Source organism: Oncorhynchus masou, chromosome 31, assembly GCF_036934945.1.
Source record: "Oncorhynchus masou masou isolate Uvic2021 chromosome 31, UVic_Omas_1.1, whole genome shotgun sequence".
In the NCBI taxonomy this organism is placed as follows: domain Eukaryota; kingdom Metazoa; phylum Chordata; class Actinopteri; order Salmoniformes; family Salmonidae; genus Oncorhynchus; species Oncorhynchus masou.
Window position 1 is genome coordinate 54769403 of NC_088242.1, and position 19312 is coordinate 54788714.

General features: G+C 42.4%; 2 protein-coding genes across 2 annotated transcripts in view; one reads left to right on the forward strand and one right to left on the reverse strand.

Moving 5' to 3' along the window:
• The first annotated feature begins 1899 nt into the window (after positions 1-1899).
• Positions 1900-13778, forward strand: LOC135525235 (BTB/POZ domain-containing protein kctd15-like). The gene is made up of 5 exons (XM_064952959.1): positions 1900-1926; positions 4976-5151; positions 5857-6001; positions 11093-11395; positions 13620-13778. Exons 1-5 carry the CDS (start codon positions 1900-1902, stop codon positions 13776-13778), a joined length of 810 nt encoding a protein of 269 aa, XP_064809031.1.
• Positions 13779-16060: 2282 nt separating this feature from the next.
• The window catches only part of LOC135524133 (transcription initiation factor TFIID subunit 4-like), a 33825-nt gene continuing 30573 nt past the window's right edge, over positions 16061-19312 (reverse strand). The window contains exon 15 of the mRNA XM_064951347.1: positions 16061-17978. Coding sequence (XP_064807419.1) covers positions 17817-17978 — 162 coding nt within the window. The 3' untranslated portion in view covers positions 16061-17816. The remainder of the gene's footprint in view (positions 17979-19312) is intronic.

The following is a 19312-nucleotide window of genomic DNA, read 5'->3' on the forward strand; positions in this document are numbered from 1 at the left end:
CTGGTCAAAAGTAGTCCACTATCTAGGGAATAGGGTGCCATTTGTAACAGAGGCAGAATCAAGTCCTTGTGTTGGTTTTCACTACAGCAGAGGAAACCACATGCACAGCATCACCCTGGGGCAAAAACAAATGAAAGAGGAGGATTTAACACTGGAGTCTTCGTGTCAAACAGACATTGTGTGTATTGCTCTACAACCGATGAAGAGAATGACTTTCATGTAAAAATTAAGGAAATGATCAAAGCAACGACTTTTATGTCCATCCCATCGTCCTCACCCATACTGTAGCTTCATACGAGAGGGAAAGCATTGGGTAATGCTTGAAATGGTCCATAGTTAGGCTAGCCTATGTATATCTTTAAGGTACATTTTTGTAACGGACTGTATTTTGCTGGGTGTTCTCAATATGGTCTGTCTTGGATCCTTTGAGTACGACTAGTTGACAATCAATCTGAACATATGGGCAATTGACAGAGTTGGGTAGGTAACTTTCTAAATGAAATCCATTACGGTTACTAGTTACCTATTCAAAATTGTAATCAGTCATTTAACTTTTGGATTACCAAAACTCAGTAAAGTCATCTTTTTACTATGTTACTGTTGGATTACTTTCCCCTTAAGAGGTATTATAAGACAAAAAGGATCCATTAAAACACATCTGGTGTGTCATCATAGTGGTCTCTGACTTGTGGTCAGACTTGCTCAAGAGAAAAACTAAAACGTGCACCTTTTTTCAATTCTGAATTGAATGTCATTGAGAAAACAGAAAGGTGTCAAAGTATTTTTTACCCAAAAATCTGAATTTAAAAGTAATCTAAGAAGTAATCTAGTTTTTCAAACAGTATCTGTAATCTGATTACAACAGTGTTGCTGGTAAAGTAACAGATGACCGTTTGTAATCAGATTACATGTAACGGATGTAATCAGTTCCTCCCCAACCCTGGCAATTAATGTCTAGAGCACTGGTGCAAAAATGGACATACCAGTTTTTAAAATCTTTCTGAGCAATGGAACGCAAATTGGTGATCATACGGATAGATCATGCACTGCAGTGACCAATTTTGATGGATTGCAACAGGCATATATTTTGATACCAATAGACTACCAAACTGAGCTAGTGTTTGAGGAGTAAAACGTATCTGCCTGCAAGCGCTCGGGGCAAGCATCTCCATCTACTAGAGCGCAATAACTGAAATGGCACATTTTGCCTAAGGCGGTTTTTGCAATGGCATAATGCATGACGATAGACGTAATTTGGCTTTAATGCCAGGGAGATGTTTAAATATAAAACTATTGGGGAGAAAGACGAGAACACTACAGAACTGAGAGGATCTGCGGGCGCCCTGAATATGCGAGTTTTATTTAAGAGCCTATCATTTAATAGTTTTATGGACATTCACAGTATCCCTTTTATTAGACATTTTATCAAAACGTTACATGTATGTTTTTTTTAGGACGAACGTAGCCAATTTTCACACTCCTAAATCCGATGAGTGAGTTATGACAATTGGGAGCAAGATTAAACCGAACACTGCTGCTACCCATGCAGCAGACCAGACTGCTCTCCGTTGGAATAAAACTGCGATGTTTTTTGGTCAAATCAAATTTACGTGTGAAATAAGAAAAGTGGATCTCATTTTCATCTTGAACTGAGATGTGGCGAGATGGAAAAGGCTGCTCTATTATAACATAATCCTTGCCCTGCAGGCGTTTGAATAGCCCAGAGCAAGAATTCTTCTAGCCCTCTTCTTATTTCGGGACCGACTGGCTTTCTTCTCATAAAACTCGACGGTTTCATCATATCAGATAAGGAAAGACCCGGACAAAGACAGATATACAGCAAACGACGACCAAACTGGCATAAAACAGCGATACAATTGGAAGGGAGAAGAGATTACTATGTCTTCTCTATCCGTGTCCTCCCAGGTAAGGACGCAACTTGTTTTATTTGTAGTTTTTGGGGGGTAGGCTAGTCTGTCTGACAAATTGAATCTTAAAGACCGAGACGCTCTAAAATCCTTGAGTTGGTGTAGATTTCCAGGGACTATCCCCAAAGTTTTCAAACATTTGGACTCCAAAGCCAAGAAAAACTAGCCGCCAGTATTCGGATACTATTGGATTGTGTCAAATGTATTTGTAATATTCTAGTGGAACGGAAGCGTCAGTGACTTGATAGAATCATCACCGGAACGCATCTGATCTAAAAAATGCTTGAAACGGTGGATTCAATTTATTGAGATACGGTAGTTTCTATTCGATTCTAGATGCGGTAAAGAGGTCGATGGGAACTCAAGACGTTCCATTGACCAGATTGGTGCACATTCAACAGATCGGATCTAGCAAAGTGGATAATTGTCATCCGTCATGATTTATGTATTGTAACAGACCCACAATGGGGTTACTTAAATCCAATTTGGATATATTTGGCTGTTTTCGCTGCATAACATTTAGATGTAATTTAGTCCCTTTTCAGGTTTAGAAGCTAAATGCTAACTCCCGTTCGTATAATCTGGCTAGCATTCGTGGATGTAGTCCTCGTTTTTAAAGGTGCTACATATATAATGAAAATGTGCATTTTAATTTCAGAAAATGCCCATAATATATCTGCCTCTAATAGTGGAATAATACTCTTTTATAGTATTACTTACCCGCCAGTGTTGTGATTGGCTGTGATATTCGCCTATTGATTTCTCCAGCTGGAGCGGCACCTAGTTGTCAAACTGGGAAAACTGTTCTGACATTTTCTGAAATTACAATGCAAAAAAAAAATCTATAAAATCCTACGTGTAGCACCTTTAACTGTAATGCATGAACATGTGTTGGGGTTGACATCCATATTACGAACATTCTACTCCGATTTTCACTTCAACATATTATGAAATACACATATGAACATTTGGCAAGTTTTGCTAGGGGGCAATGAGGAGATTCGCCCCCCTCATGGCAATTCCATTGTTTGGTCATTGACCTCTATACTGCATCTTGTTTGAATTAATGTCTGAAATAATATGCTAAAGAATGTTCAATTTCAAAATATGGGGGGAAAGTATGCAAGTGTTAAGTAGAATCTCTGCAATATTTTTTTCCCCACTTGGTTTTATGGCCAGAAATGTGTTTAAAAAATACATTAATAATTGGATTTAATAAAATACTGGTTTCTGACTATGCCGAGGAGACAACGCCCAGGAAATATAGTGAGAACTCTGTGTGCTCTGCTCAGCAGCCCCGGGCATCTTGCCCCTGGTAAAACATTGAATGAAGTTCACCTCCTGTTCACCTTTTTATGGTTCAAAGAACCTCTATACAATGGAGAGACTTGGTGGGGGATGGATGGTTTAATTAATCCAGAAGCTGCACTTGCCCAGTGCCCTGGGGTCATGAACACCCTCTGTTCACCCACTGTGGGCAACTTCAACAACTGTCTGCAGCTTATGAATATTGTATTCATGTTAATTGGGGAACGCTGAGGTTTATGTATCTCTCAAATAATTTGATTGGCTGCGAGCCAGAGTCTAAACCACTGTACAGTCATACACCTCAGTTGCTATTGCTTCACGTCATTACACATCAGTAGCCTAACTTGAATAAAAAGTAGACTTCTACTTTTCACTTTTACTCAGCTCAGGGCAGATACACACTTCTATAACAAATACTATCTACACTGCTCAAAAAATAAAGGGAACACTAAAATAACACATACTTCTGATGAGGTGGTGGATGGTCTCCAGAGGGATCTCCTCCCAGACCTGGACTAAAGCATCTGCCAACTCCTGGACAGTCTGTGGTGCAATGTGGGGTTGGTGGATGGAGCGAAACATGATGTCCCAGGTGTGCTCAATTGGATTCAGGTCTGGGGAACGGGCGGGCCAGTCCATAGCATCAATGCCTTCCTCTTGCAGGAACTGCTGACACACTCCAGCCACATGAGGTCTAGCATTGTCTTGCATTAGGAGGAACCCAGGGCCAACCGCACCAGCATATGGTCTAACAAGGGGTCTGAGGATCTTATCTCGTTACCTAATGGATGTCAGGCTACCTCTGGCGAGCACATGGAGGGCTGTGCGGCCCCCCAAAGAAATGCCACCCCACACCATGACTGACCCACCGCCAAACCAGTCATGCTGGAGGATGTTGCAGGCAGCAGAACGTTCTCCATGGTGTCTCCAGACTGTCATGTCTGTCACATGTGCTCAGTGTGAACCTGCTTTCATCTGTGAAGAGCCCAGGGCGCCAGTGGCTAATTTGCCAATCTTGGTGTTCTCTGGCAAATGAAAAACGTCCTGCACGGTGTTGGGCTGTAAGCACAACCCCCACCTGTGGACGTCGGGCCCTAATACCACCCTCATGGAGTCTGTTTCTGACCGTTTGAGCAGACACATGCACATTTGTGGCCTGCTGGAGGTCATTTTGCAGGGCTCTGACAGTGCTCCTCCTTGCATAAAGGCGGAGGTAGCGGTCCTGCTGCTGGGTTGTTGCTCTCCTACGGCCTCCTCCACGTATCCTGATGTACTGGCCTGTCTCCTGGTAGCGCCTCCATGCTCTGGACACTACACTGACAGACACAGCAAACCTTCTTGCCACAGCTCGCATTAATGCTCCATCCTGGATGAGCTGCACTACCTAAGACACTTGTGTGGGTTGTAGACTCCGTCTCATGCTACCACTAGAGTGAAAGCACCGCCAGCATTCAAAAGTGACCAAAAACATCAGCCAGGAAGCATAGGAACTGAGAATTGGTCTGTGGTCCCCACCTGCAGAACCACTCCTTTATTGGGGGTGTCTTGCTAATTGCCTATAATTTCCACCTGTTGTCTATTCCATTTGCACGACAGGATGTGAAATTTACTGTCAATCAGTGTTTTTTCCTAAGTGGACAGTTTGATTTCACAGAAGTGTGATTGACTTGGAGTTACATTCTGTTGTTTAAGTGTTCCCTTTATTTTTTTGAGCAGTGTATTTCCATGTGTTCCTGTAGGAGGGAAGAAGCATGTCCAGGATGTCTATGAGTCGTTCTCCAGTTTCTCCAATGAATTCCCAGGGCATCCCATCACCGGCCCAGCTGACTAAAGCCAACGCCCCGGTCCACATCGACGTGGGAGGACACATGTACACCAGCAGCCTGGGTACTCTCACCAAATACCCAGAGTCTAGGTAAGAGTATAAGGCCATGAAGCATAGCACCACCACCATGGCAATGTGAATAATTTCCTCGTGGAAAATAATGTATTATTGATTCAATACTAACTTTTTCCCCCCCTATGGAATAAAATGTCAAGTTCATGAATAGGTCTATTGACTGTGCATTATGACTGATACGTTATTCAATTACTTCTAGAAATCCACATAGCATCGTGTTGAAACGCAAGCAGCTTGGTATTCATGATAATTGGTCTGAGAGTAAGCAAATACAGAGAGGGGGCAGAGAGAGAAAGGAAAAGAGTAGATTTTAATTGCTTTTTGGAAGGCAAAGAGAGAGTGGAGAAGGCTGAGCTGTCTGGAGCTGTGAGGTGAGACTCCTGCTGGAAGAGGAGAGGACCACCTCAGGCATAGGGGAGAAGAAAGATGAGTACTGTGCAGTTGGCATCGATTTAGAGGGGGGAGAGAGAGAGAGAGAGAGTGTTGTATTCAACACAGTATGTGATTCCCGAAGTCATAGTAGACCCAATTCATTTTCTGTACTAAAATAAACTTTGTAGCCCACTTCCTGCCTAAAATGTAGGCCTACATGACTTACATCACTCTCAAGGAATGATCAACTACACTAGAAACAAGTTTTACGCTTCACTAAACATACTTCAAGTACTACTTGATTCATAGTATTAATCTAGAGCTCTTAACCATGGTATTTCTCTCCAGAATCAGTCGTCTGTTTAATGGAACAGAGCCCATTGTACTGGACAGCTTGAAGCAGCACTACTTCATCGACAGGGATGGAGATATATTCAGATATATCCTCAGCTTCCTCAGGACCTGCAAACTACTGCTCCCAGAGGACTTCAAGGTACAGTTCACAATGCAGGGGGACAACACTTGTCCAAAATAGCTCACATCTCACCAAAAGAGTAAAATGGGCCTAATACATTACTTTATTATCACCCGAGTATAGTTAAACCAAACCAACTTTGTTACTTATGCATAAACTTGCCTGAGGCGTGAATACTTGTTTCATTTCTGAGCTAATGCCTAGGCTAACACAGTCTATTAACCAGGTATTACTTAATTTCCCAACTTTTTGGTCCACATACAAACACATACAAATTTATACCCATTTCAGACCGCAAATGTGGTATGTTACCTGTAAAAATACAAGGCAATATTTATGACCCCCCTTCAAACAGCTCGCTATTTACCACTTATTGGCAGCTATACCCCTTTTAATAATACAGTGTACATTCGGAAAGTATTCAGACCCCTTGACTTTTTCCACAATTTGATACGTTACAGCCTTATCTTGAAATGGATTGAATTTTTTTCTTTTTAATCTACACACAATACCCCATAATGACGAAGAAAAAAATACATTTTGACATCTTTGCAAATGTATATTAAAAAAAACCCTGACAGTTAAATAAGTATTCAGACCCTTTACTCAGTATTTTGGTGAAGCATCTTTGGCAGCGATTACAGCATTGAGTCTTCTTGAGTATGACGCTACAGGCTTGGCACGCTTATGTATGAGGAATTTCTTCTATGCAGATCCTCTCAAGCTCTGTCAGATTGGATGGGGAGCTTCGCTGCACAGCTATTTTCAAGTCTCTCCAGAGATGTTAGATCGACTTCAAGTCCAGGCTCTGGCTGGGCCACTGAAGGACATTCAGAGACTTGTCCCGAAGCTTCTCATGTTGTCTCGGCTGTGTACTTAGGGTCGTTGTCCTGTTGGAGGGTGAACCTTCACCCCAGTCTGAGACCCTGAGTGCTCTGGAGCAGGTTTTCATCAAGGATCCCTCTACTTTGCTCCATTCATCTTTCCCTCGATTCTGACTAGTCTCCCAGTACCTGCCCCTGAAAAACATTCCCACAGTTTGATGCTGTCACCACCATGCTTCACCGTAGGGGTGGTGCCAAGTTTCCTCCAGACATGACGCTTGGCAGTTCAGTCTTAGTTTCATCAGACCAGAGGATCTTGTTTCTCATGGTCTGAGAGCCCTTTAGGTGCCTTTTGGTAAACTCCAGGTGGGATGTCATGTGCCTTTCACTGAGGAGTGGCTTCCGTCTGGCCACTCAACCATAAAGGCCTGATTGGTGGAGTGCTGCAGAGATGGTTGTGCTTCCGGAAGGTCAATTCCTTTGACCTCATGGCTTTGGTTTTTGCTCTGACATGCACTGTCAACTGTAGGACCTTATTTATATAGGTATGTGCCTTTCCAAATGATATCCAATCAATTGAATTTACCACAGGTCGACATCTCGAGGACAATCAATGGATACAGGATGCACCTGAGCTCAATTTTGAGTCTCATAGCAAAAGTGTCTGAATATTTATGTAAATATTTTTCATAAATTAGCAAACATTTGTAAAAAAAAAAAAATATATATATATATTTTGTTTTTTACTTTGTCATTATCACACAGACCCAATACCTGTATTATAGTTACAGGGTCTGGGAAAATGCAGGAATCATGACTAGGTCTTTAGGTGGCTTTTCATTTTTTCCACCATGTTTTTTCTCTCTACCCATTCCAGATATACAAAAAAAAAGCTGGTATGAAAATGCAGGCTTGGTAAACATTTGTGGGATTTTGTTCTGTGTATGAAATAATAGTGTCTCTCACAGTGATTTCAGGATGGTTATGCAAACATGACCGTAATGTCATACAAATTATCCTGCAGTACCCAGAAACACATCGTTAGCTTAATTCTCACAGTGTACCACTATAGGCACTCTGTGTGTGTAAACTGCAGGTATTCGAACACTAATCAGTTATCCATTATGCCTTGGGCTTCTACAGGGGCCAGTTCTGCATGGCTGGAAGTAGGGGCATTGTGTGTTCTGCTAAATTGATGTGTGAGGAGGGTGTGTGTGTGCATGTGTGACTGTGTGTGTGTCCTTCTCTGTAGTTAGTGTGGCTGTGTTATTCTGTCCTTTGCACAGGATGACTAAAGTGCCCTGCAGATAGAGCCCTCTTTTTTTTATAAAACACATCTATCCCTCGCTTCAAGCCTATGAAGGGAGGGGGAGCTAAGGAGGCAGGCTTTGATACAGAAAGGAGCCTGCGGGGTTAGCAGCTCTGTGTACGCCTGTTGTCAGAAGCAGTATGGCGCAAAGGCAGATAGAGGCAGCTCCCTCTGTTTCACATGCAGTAATTCTCAGCAGAAGTTGTGTGCATGTCTATGTGCCGCAGTGCTGTCATAATATAGGGCATGCAAGGGGACGATACAGGGGAGAGTGAGATGGAAAGACATGTCTTCCCTTTCAAAAGGAGATTGCAGTTAAAGTGCAGTATGTTGCACATACTGCTGCACCCCAAATAATATATATATATATATAATATATATTTTTACTGCGGTAATTTTGCAGTGTAACTGCAGTTCAACTGCTGTACACTGCGGTTATTCTGCTATCACTGAGTCCAAAATACCAGTCGACTGCAGTTACTGCACTTTTACAGCAGTTTTAAAACCGCAATCTTTGATAAACATTTGGTATTAATAAATCCATCACATTCATTCAAAATAATTAAATACTTACAGTTGAAGTCGGAGGTTTACATACTTAGATTGGAGTCAACCACCACAAATTTCTTGTTAACAAACTATAGTTTTGGCTAGTCGGTTAGGACATCTACGTTGTGCATGACACAAGTAATTTTTCTAACAATTGTTTACAGACAGATTATTTAACTTATAATTCACTGTATCACAATTCCAGTGGGTCAGAAGTTTACATACACTAAGTTGACTGTACCTTTAAACAGCTTGGAAAATTCCAGAAAATTATGTCATGGCATCAGAAGCCTTTGATAGGCTAATTGACATCATTTGTAGACCTCCACAAGTCTGGTTCATTCTTGGGAGCAATTTCCAAATGCCTGAAGGTACCACGTTCATCTGTACAAACAATAGTATGCAAGGATAAACACCATGGGACCATGCAGCCGTCATACCGCTCAGGAAGGAGATGCGTTCTGTATCCTAGAGATGAACGTACTTTGGTGCGAAAAGTTCAAATCAATCCCAGAACAACTGCAAAGGACCTTGTGAAGATGCTGGAGGAAACGGGTACAAAAGGCCGCTCAGCAAGGAAGAAGCCACTGCTCCAAAACTGCCATAAAAAAGCCAGACTACGGTTTGCAACTGCACATGGGGACAAAGATCATACCTTTTGGAGAAATGTCCTCTGGTCTGATGAAACAAAAATAGAACTGTTTGGCCATAATGACCATTGTTATGTTTGGAGGAAAAAGGGGGAGGCTTGCAAGCTGAAGAATACCATCCCAACTGTGAATCACGGCGGTGGCAGCATCATGTTGTGGGGGTTCTTTGCTGCCGGAGGGACTGGTGCACTTCACAAAATAGACGAGGGAGAAAAATTATGTGGATATATTGAAGCAACATCTCAAGACATGGTCGCAAATGGGTCTTCCAAATGGACAATGACCCCAAGCATACTTCCAAAGTTGTGGCAAAATGGCTTAAGAACAACACAGTCAAGGTATAGGAGTGGCCATTACAAAGCCCCGACCTCAATCAAATAGAAGATTTGTGGGCAGAACTGAAAAAGCATGTGCGAGCAAGGAGGCCTACAAACCTGACTCAGTTGCACCAGCTCTGTCAGGAGGAAGGGGCCAAAATTCACCTAACTTATTGTGGGAAGCTTGTGGAAGGCTACCTGAGACGTTTGACCCAAGTTAAACAATTTAAAGGCAATGCTTTCAAATACTAATTGAGTGTATTCTGACCCACTGGGAATGTGATGAAAGAAATAAAAGCTAAAATAAATCACTCTACTATTATTCTGACATTTCACATTCTTAAAATAAAGTGGTGATCCTAACTGACCTAAAACAGACATTTTACTAGGATTAAATGTCAGGAATTGTGAAAAGCTGAGTTTAAATGTACTTGGCTGAGGTGTATGTAAACTTCAACTTGTGTGTGTGTGTGTGTGTGTGTGTGTGTGTGTGTGTGTGTGTTCAAAGAACAATTGGGCTAGGGGGTACAATATCACATTACACAAGGACCTTAAGGGACACACGCACACTTTAGAATTCTAACAGCTTTTTTTGTTGGTAGAGTATTTAATTGTATTTAAAAAAATTGTAAGGTAAGAAAATGTCGTGTTTTGTTTGTAAATGTATTTGTTTAACTTGTAGGTAAAGAATCCAAGCAGTACATCTCTCCATAATGGTCTACAATCTGAAATGTGTTCAATTATAAGTCTGCTGATGTCTTGCCAGAGATTCCTTACATGAATACAATGCCAAAAAAGATGCAACACCATTTCTGGGTGGTCATTACAAAATGTACAATTTGAATGCATGTTTTTTTTTTTTTTTTTTACTTTATATCGTTGTTGGCAGGATAATATTTATTAATAATTTGAATAGAAACTTCCTTAATTTTGTTAAGTATGTATGTGGCAACATCCAACCTTTCCACAAACAGATATTGTCAATGAAACCAAAAAGGCATGACATAAGGTATCGATACAACATCCTGTTGAAACAAGGATTTATTTCTAGAGCTACAACTTCCCGATGTGAAGATCACTGTCATGAGTTCCCAGTCGTCTTGAAAGCAGCACAAGATGCTGTAGCAGCAATGCTTGCGCTGTCTGACAGATTTTCCGCTCACAGGCTCTGTATCTGTACACTGAACGCGTGTGATAAGATACTGTACATAACTAATATATTGTACACACGCAATTCCACTAAATGATGCTAATTAACCTATGGACCGATAAACATGACCAGTCAACTGTATTTCCATGAATAGATATCTCTTATTCTCCTGGACAATTGGTGGCACCAATTGTATTTATCAGACAAAAGCCAGCTATGACCAGCTAATGGAAACCCTGGTGTGTTCATGTGTTTTGTGTATGTTTTATTGTGGGTGTGTATCCTTGCTTATGTGTTTCTACTATGACAGGACTTCCCCCAGCTATACGAGGAGGCTCGCTACTACCAACTGACACCCATGGTCCGCGAGCTGGAGCGCTGGCAGACGGAGCAGGAGGGCCAGAAGAGACCGCCCTGCGAGTGCCTGGTGGTCAGAGTGACCCCTGACCTGGGGGAGAGGATTGCCCTCAGCGGAGGGAAGGTGCTCATCGAAGAGATCTTCCCCGAGACTGGAGACGTCATGTGTAACTCTGTGAATGCCGGCTGGAACCACGACCCCACGCATGTAATCCGATTCCCTCTCAACGGCTACTGCAGGCTCAACTCAGTTCAGGTACGGACGGTGATATAGTTGTAGTTCTATAGGTCAATTCTGCTCTGATGTGGATTCAGGTAAATGCCGCTGAGTGTACCAAACATTAGGATCAACTTCCTAATATTGAGTTGCACCCTCCCCTTTTGACTTAAAGAACAGCCTCAATTCTCCGGGGCATGGACTCGACGAGGTGTCGAAAGCGTTCCACAGGGTCCAAGAATGGTCCACTGGCCCACGCTTCCCACAGTTGTGTCAAGTTGGCTGGATGTCCTTTGGGTGGTGGACCATTCTTGATACACACGGGAAAGTGTTGAGCATGAAAAACCCAGCAATGTTGTGGACACAAAACCGGTGTGCCTGGCACCTACTACAGTACCCCGTCTCACTTAGTGCCTTCGGAAAGTATTCAGCCCCTTTGACCTTTCTCCACATCTTGTTACATTACAGCCTTATTCTAAAATGGATTAAGGTCTCCAAGAACAGTGGCCATTCATTCTTAAATGGAAGAGAAAAACAACAACTATTTAATAGATTTTAGAATAAGGCTGTAACCATAACAAAATGTGGAAAAAGTCCAGTGGTTTGAATACTTCCCGAAGGCACTGTACATCTTTTTGTCTTGCCTATTCACCCTCGGAATGGCACACGTACACAATCCATGGCTCAATTGTCGAGGCTTACAAGTCCTTTTAACTGGTCTCCTCCAATTGATCTACACTGATTTTTGAAGTGGATTTTACAAGGGACATCAATAAAGGATCATAGCTTTCCCCTGCATTCACCTGGTCAGTGTTAATGTTTTGTGTACACCGCGGATCGGGTCAGCAATGCCGAAGACTAAAAGTCAACTCTGTAACATGGCCGACTGACTTCAGTTACTTTGCAAACCCAGTTTAAAATGTTTAAGTTCTTAATAGGGTCAACTCAGTTCGGGTGCAGTGATGTAGTTATAGGTCAACTCTGTTCTTATATGGCTCCTGGTCAACTCTATTATACATACTTTCGGTCACCTGCTCGTCGAACATCTCATTCCAAAATCATGGGCATTAATATGGACTTCATCCCCCTTTTGCTGCTATAATAGCCACTCCTGGGAAAGCTTTCCACTAGATGTTGGAACATTGCTGCGGGGACTTGCTTCCATTCAGCCACAAGAGCCTTACTGTGGTCTGGCACGGATGTTGGGCGATAAGGCCTGGCTCGCAGTCGGCATTCCAAAACAGTTTTCAATGGGGTTGAGGTCAGTTTTCAATGAGGTTGAGGTCAGGTCTCTGTGCAGACCAGTCAAGTTCTTCCACATAGATCTCGACAAACCATTTCTGTATGGACCTCGCTATGTGCATGGGGGCGTTGTCATTCTGAAGCAGGAAAGGGCCTTCCCCAAACTGTTGCCACGAAGTTGGAAGCACAGAGTTGTCTAGAATGTCATTGTATGCTTAATGCTGTAGCGTTAAGATTTCCCTTCACTGGAACTAAGGCGCCTAGCCTGATCATTATTCCTCCTCTACCACATTTTCAGTTGGCACTATGCATTGGGTCAGGTAGCGTTCTCCTGGCATCGGCCAAACCCGGATTCGTCCGTCGGACCGCCAGATGGTGACCTGTGATTCATCACATTTCCACTGCTCCAGAGTCCAATGGTGGCTAGTGTTACACCACTCAGCCGACGCTTGGCATTGCGCATGGTGATCTTTGGCTTGTGTGTGGCTGCTCGACCATAGAAACACATTTCATGAAGCTCCCGACGAACATTTCTTGGGCTGATGTTGCTTCCAGAGGCAGTTTGGAACTCAGTGAGTGTTGCGACCGAGGACAGTCCGCACTCGGCGGTCCCGTTCTGAGCTTGTGTGGCCTACCACTTCGCGGGTGAGCCGTACCTAGACGTTTCCACTTCACAATTACAGCACTTAACAGTTGATGGAGGCAGCTCTAACAGGGCAGAAATTTGACAATTACTTGTTAGAAAGTTGGAATCCTATGACGGTGCCATGTTGAAAGTCACTGAACTCTTCAGTAAGGCCATTCTACTGCCAACGTTTGTCTATGGAGATTGCAGGGCTGTGTACTCAATTTTTATCCGTCAGCAACGGATGTGGCTGAAATAGCAGCATTCACTCATTTGAAGGGGTGTCCACATACTCTTGTGTTTTTACTGTATAGCGTACAAGGAAGAGGGTACTCGGCACTATACCTTATGTCAAATGTCTAAAAACCCTGTCGGACTCTCCTGTGCTCCCTGCAGGTTCTGGAGAGGCTGTTCCAGAAGGGCTTCAGCGTGACGGCGTCATGTGGCGGCGGAGTTGACTCCTCCCAGTTCAGCGAGTACGTCCTGTGTCGCGAGCTCCGCAGGGGTCAGCCCACCGACACCACCATCTACATCAAACAAGAGCCTCTGGACTAGGTTGGGAGGAACAGAGGGACCCGTGAGAGATCAACACGTCCGGTGCTGATTTTCGAGTCCTATTTACACAACTTTAACAGTGGAAAAACACACAAGGACTCTTCATGCTTGGGAATATCATTTGCCAGTGGCAATGTAGACTGGACTAGCAAGATATGAGAGCGTTGTGATTCTATGGAGACTCAAAGACACTAAAGGGATCCTCTGAGATGAGTTTGTCTGAGGTGAGCTCATTAGCTCTGTTTGTATGGAACTCTTACTGCTGCCATTTCCAGAGATACAGTATCTATCAGTATCCAAGTGACACGGTCCGTGACTTCTGGGCTGTTGACAACTAGGAGGAAATAGCTCTAGTAATATGGTGCTCAATTCCAGCTTAGGTTTAACTGGGGACTCCTGTTCAAGCCTCAGGATGGGTCTACTGGTATGACCGATGACCTCCGCTTGAGAGCCATTATGGCTGCATTTACACAGGCAGCCCAATTCTCATCTTTTGTCCAATGATTGGTAAACTGTATCAATGCAACCAAAATTGGCCATGCCCTACCGCAGGAAGAATAGAACATGTCTGTGTTTGCCTCATTTCTTGACAACTTCCTACCCAAGATCTGACTGTAACGTGTAGGTATTTGTTCAATTAAATGTCAAATGGACAATATGGGGTTTCCAATTTGTATATATACAGTACCAGTCAAAAGTTTGGACACCTACTCATTCAAGGGTTTTTCTTTTTTGTACTTTTTTTTTTACATTGTAGAATAAGAGTGAAGACATCAACATTTTGAAATAACAAGTATGGAATCATGTAGTAACCAAAAAAAGTGTTAAATCAAAATATTTTATTTGAGATTCTTCAAAGTAGCCAGCCTTTGCCTTGATGACAGCTTATTTGGTAAAAGACCAAGTCCATATTATGGCAAGAACAGCTCAAATAAGCAAAGACAAACAACAATCCTTCATTACTTTGACTGACCTTCATGTCTTAATCTGGAAAGTTTCTTGAAGTGCAGTCGCAAAAACCATCAAGAGCTTTGAAGAAACTGTCTCTCATGAGGACAACCGCAGGAAAGGGAAGACCCAGAGTTACCTCTCTGCAGACGATAAGTTCATTAGTTACCAACCTCAGAAATTGCAGCCCAAATAAATGCTTCAGAGTTCAAGTAACAGACACATCAACATCAGCTGTTCAGAAGAGACTGCGTGAATCAGGCCTTCATGGTCGAATTGCTGCAAAGAAACCACTAAAGTACACCAATAAGAAGAGAATTGTTTGGGCCAAGAAACACGCGCAGTGGACATTAGACACACCTTCAGGCTGTGTAAGGGCTATTTGACCAAGGAGAGTGATGGAGTGCTGCATTAGATGACCTGGCCTCCAATCACCCGACCTCAACCCAATTGCTTGGGATGATTTAGAGCGCAAAGTTAAGGAAAAGCAGCCAACAAGTGGTCAGCATATGTGGGAACTCCTTGAAGCTGGTTGAGAGAATGCCAAGAGTATGCAAAACTGTCAAAGGGTGACTACTTTTGAAGAATCTCAAATATTTGTGTAACACTTTTTTGGTTACATGATTCCATTGTTTTGATGTCTTCGCTATTGTACAATGTAGAAAAGTCCAAATAAAAACCTTTCGAATGAGTAGGTGTTAACTTTTGACTGGTACTAATGTAAAACTTTCCTGACAAATGTTCATGATGTGAAAACTGGGATTTTGTATGTGTTAATATGGTGCACATTTCACAGATTAAACTGCAATTTCAGTTAATATTTAAGGTATGTTTGCTTTGCCATTTTTGTTTGTGCAGCTGTATTGATAACTGTTTTTGGCAGTTTTTTTTTACTAATCTCTTGTGGACAGCCAAGTAGCTGGGAGATGTTGGTTCTGGGTTGCAGAGATTTATAAGACTCTAGTAAGCCAAACTCAACCTGGCACAAAGTGCCTTCGAAAGTATTCAGACCTCTGGACTTTGTTACGTTAAAGCCTTATTCTAATATGGATAAAATCATCCACCCCCCCTCAATCAACACACAATAACCCACAATGACATAACAAAAACAGGTTGTCTCATAGCAAAGGGGCTGAATATATGTATGTTTTTATTTAATACATTTGCAGTAAAAAAAAATTTTTTTAACCTGTTTTCGCATTGTCATTATGGGGTATTTTGTTAAGATTGAGGAAAAAAAAATATTTTTAGAAGACTAATGTAACAATCTGGAAAAAGTCAAGGGGTCTGAATACTTTCCGAATGTACTGTACCATCAAAGAAATCCGGCTGTGTACTTTGTCACTTTCTTTATTCATTTTTTTTGCAAAGGTACAAACAATAGTAAAATTGCATCGCCTGAAATGCGTCAGGTTTGAATACACAGATAGTAGGAAATATAAATAGTCACAAAAATGTGTCCTTCAACAGATGGTACTGTAGCTAGGTGCTAAGACCCACTCTTAACACCACAGCTGTATCTCATTAATCAATTAGAATTATGCACTATATAAACAAATGCCTGTTACGGTAAAAAAATACATTTAAAGCATTAAAAACCTTCAGTCATTCCAAAGTCAAACTGGGGGAAAAAAGCACTTTCGTCCCCCCAAAAAATGAGCAGTTGTATACAATTAGCATTAGAAAAATACTTGCTCGATCGCTTCGACAGATCATTGATGTTGATCAGCATTAACATAGCAAAGCACACTATAGATCTTGTTTGTGCGGTGCTGCAAGAGACTGACTTTCCAGGCGGGGAAACATTTTTTTAAATAAAATCCTGGATGGAATTTTAAGGTCTTGAAGATAATGATAGGAATGGTGCTCAGTATGACAACAATGTTTGTTGACATCTTTATTTTATTAGCCTGAGTGAGTGTATAAGAGAGCCAGCTCCCTGTTCTGTGCTGAGCTTGAGTCTGAATAATAATATCTTAAAATGGCTACTGGTAATTTATCTAGATTCACGGTCTACAATAGGAGAGATGGGTCTTTGTATGAAACATATATAAACAGAGTTGGCTCTTTACACACACACACACACACACACACACAAAAAATATAATAATCTTATGTTTCACTATTCTGCCATAATACCTATCAGACATGCTGCGCAGTAATATCGTAATATGAACCCTAAACCACCGTGTATACCAGCCAAACCTGGGTCAAATTAAGGTGCGCTTGATTTAGCTTGGCGTTTGCATTTAATGGGACTATTCCATTGGTTCTACTGTACCAGGCAAACTAAATCGAGCACAGCTCAATCATTTGAAAGTATTTGACCCAGGTCTGGAACTAGTAAGTACTGTATGTATTTGTTGTTTTAAAATGAGGCATCACAGTCCTCTGTACATTTATCTGACAATAGAACATTCACTATATGGTGTGGTGAATTAAAACCTGTAGTTTCTAACGCCGTACTTACTTGTATGGTACATAAAATGCAAACATTATCTTTCAATTTGAAATGGTTTCTTTTCAATGTTTGGAAAAATGTAGATAACACAAGTGTTTGTAGGTTTTGATCTGGAGAGCACAGATCCTACCCAGCGTGACCAAACAATCCTCTTGAAAATCCAGTCAAAACTATCTGTGGTGTGATGTAGCCATTGGGCTAAAATGGCAAGGATCCTGACACAAATCTTACAACTGTAGGTTTTGTTTGAGAATTACGCAACAAAAGGCACCTCGTCAGGTACATAGCAGGAGTCATTGTAAAAAATGAGTGTGTTCCCGCCTGCCAGCTTTGAGGCTCTCAGCATTGTAAAGCACACAGCTAGTGAATGAGACTAGACTTGATGTGAGAACAATGATGTGGCCAAGTGAAAGAGTAGAGCCAGCAGTGTACCTGTCCAAAGGGGCTGTATGATCAGGGGGCAATGTTGGGGTGGCGTGGGGTTGCTTAGTATCAGATTAGGGGGATAAAGGATAGTGTGGTACTGGAACGTGTGCATGCGTGTGTGTGTATGTATATATGAGTTGGGGTAAAGGGGAAACTTGTCACAAATTTGTATTGGGTCAAGTCCAGAACCCTGGGGGACTCCACTACTTCAGGAGAGCCTTATAGAGCAGTAAGGACCGGGATGTGACTCTCTCCTGCTCCAGGCAGAAGATAAAGTCCCTGAGATTGACTCGCGTGATCCGCTGACGGAGCTGTTGGCGGGAGGAGGCGGCTGTGGAAGAGCCAGCCCCTGAACCCAAAGCAACCTGAGGAGAAAAAGGGACGGCATTACAAAAGTTAAATCTGCTAGTAAGTGATTTAGGGTCGTTTTGATTGACTTAAAATATGTGTTGGCGATATCCAGCCTGTGTGCCAACATCGAGGCTCAAGCAATAGTAATGCAGGCAGGGGAGAACAAGCGATGTGGTCTAACCAGAGAAATGTCAATTCACTGTCACCTATCCTGTCCCACTCACTAAGCTTTGACAGCCCAGGCTTGTGCGTACGTCGCCACAATTTCATACAAGGTGTGTGTACAGCTGGAGGGAAGCGGTCCCACCCTTACCGTGCACACTAAATGCCATGCTCTCTCCATTTTGGGACATCTCCAACAAACTCAAAAGAGCAGCAATTACCAATGTGATATCACACAGTGTGGGTTGAGTTGATGCTGCGTGGTGCACACTACTGAAATATCCTGAGGCTTGTTTGATGGGGTGACAAAATTGTACATGTCTTAGTGAACTCCGTGACATTGTGCCCAACTGAATAGCCCAGTAATGTATCCTGGAACAGATAGGCTACAAGCCAGTCAGCGGTTCCTTAACTGGGGCCTGGTGTTGACAATGGGTACATTTCATTATCGGGGCTCAAGGGGAAAAACATTTGGGAACTAGAAAATGTCTTTCATGAAATGGCCATTTTGTGAAACAATGGTGGTTCCTATTATGTAAAATGAGTTTAGTACCATATTCTACTTCTATGTGCAGAGAGCCTGAGGGGGGAGCTGACACTGGAGGATTGGAATAAGGCTCCAGGTTCATACAGGAACACAATCAGAGCATTATACAGCTTAACAGCCTGCAGGTGTGGTAACCTCCTGCACACACGCGCCACACACACACACACACATGGGTGTGTACTCCATACTGGCACAATGAATGCCCAACATCACACACCCAGTGGAGACACTCCAATCAAGCGTGATGTGTTGCACGAGATCACCGTTCCGACTCAAATCAGTCAAAGATCCTCTTTTGATAGAACTCTGACCGGTCTGATCACTCAGGAAACTTCACATTAGATATGATGGAATTTGGCCGTGGATAAATAACTTTTCTCTATTGAGAAGAACGCATTACAAATGTTATTTAGTTCTCTGACTTAAAGGCCAAATTCATTCCGATCAGATCCGCCTTATATAGCAGGTACACAAATATTCATGATTGAGCTCCTGAAAATCTCAATAAAAAAATCTGACAGCTGACAAATGCAAATCTTTGTGAATAAAGGAATTGCCTTCAAGGTGCATAGTTGACAAGGGGCGAACGGATTGAATCCCGGCGTGAAATCTCGTCTCCAAGCTGCCAACAGGCCCCTT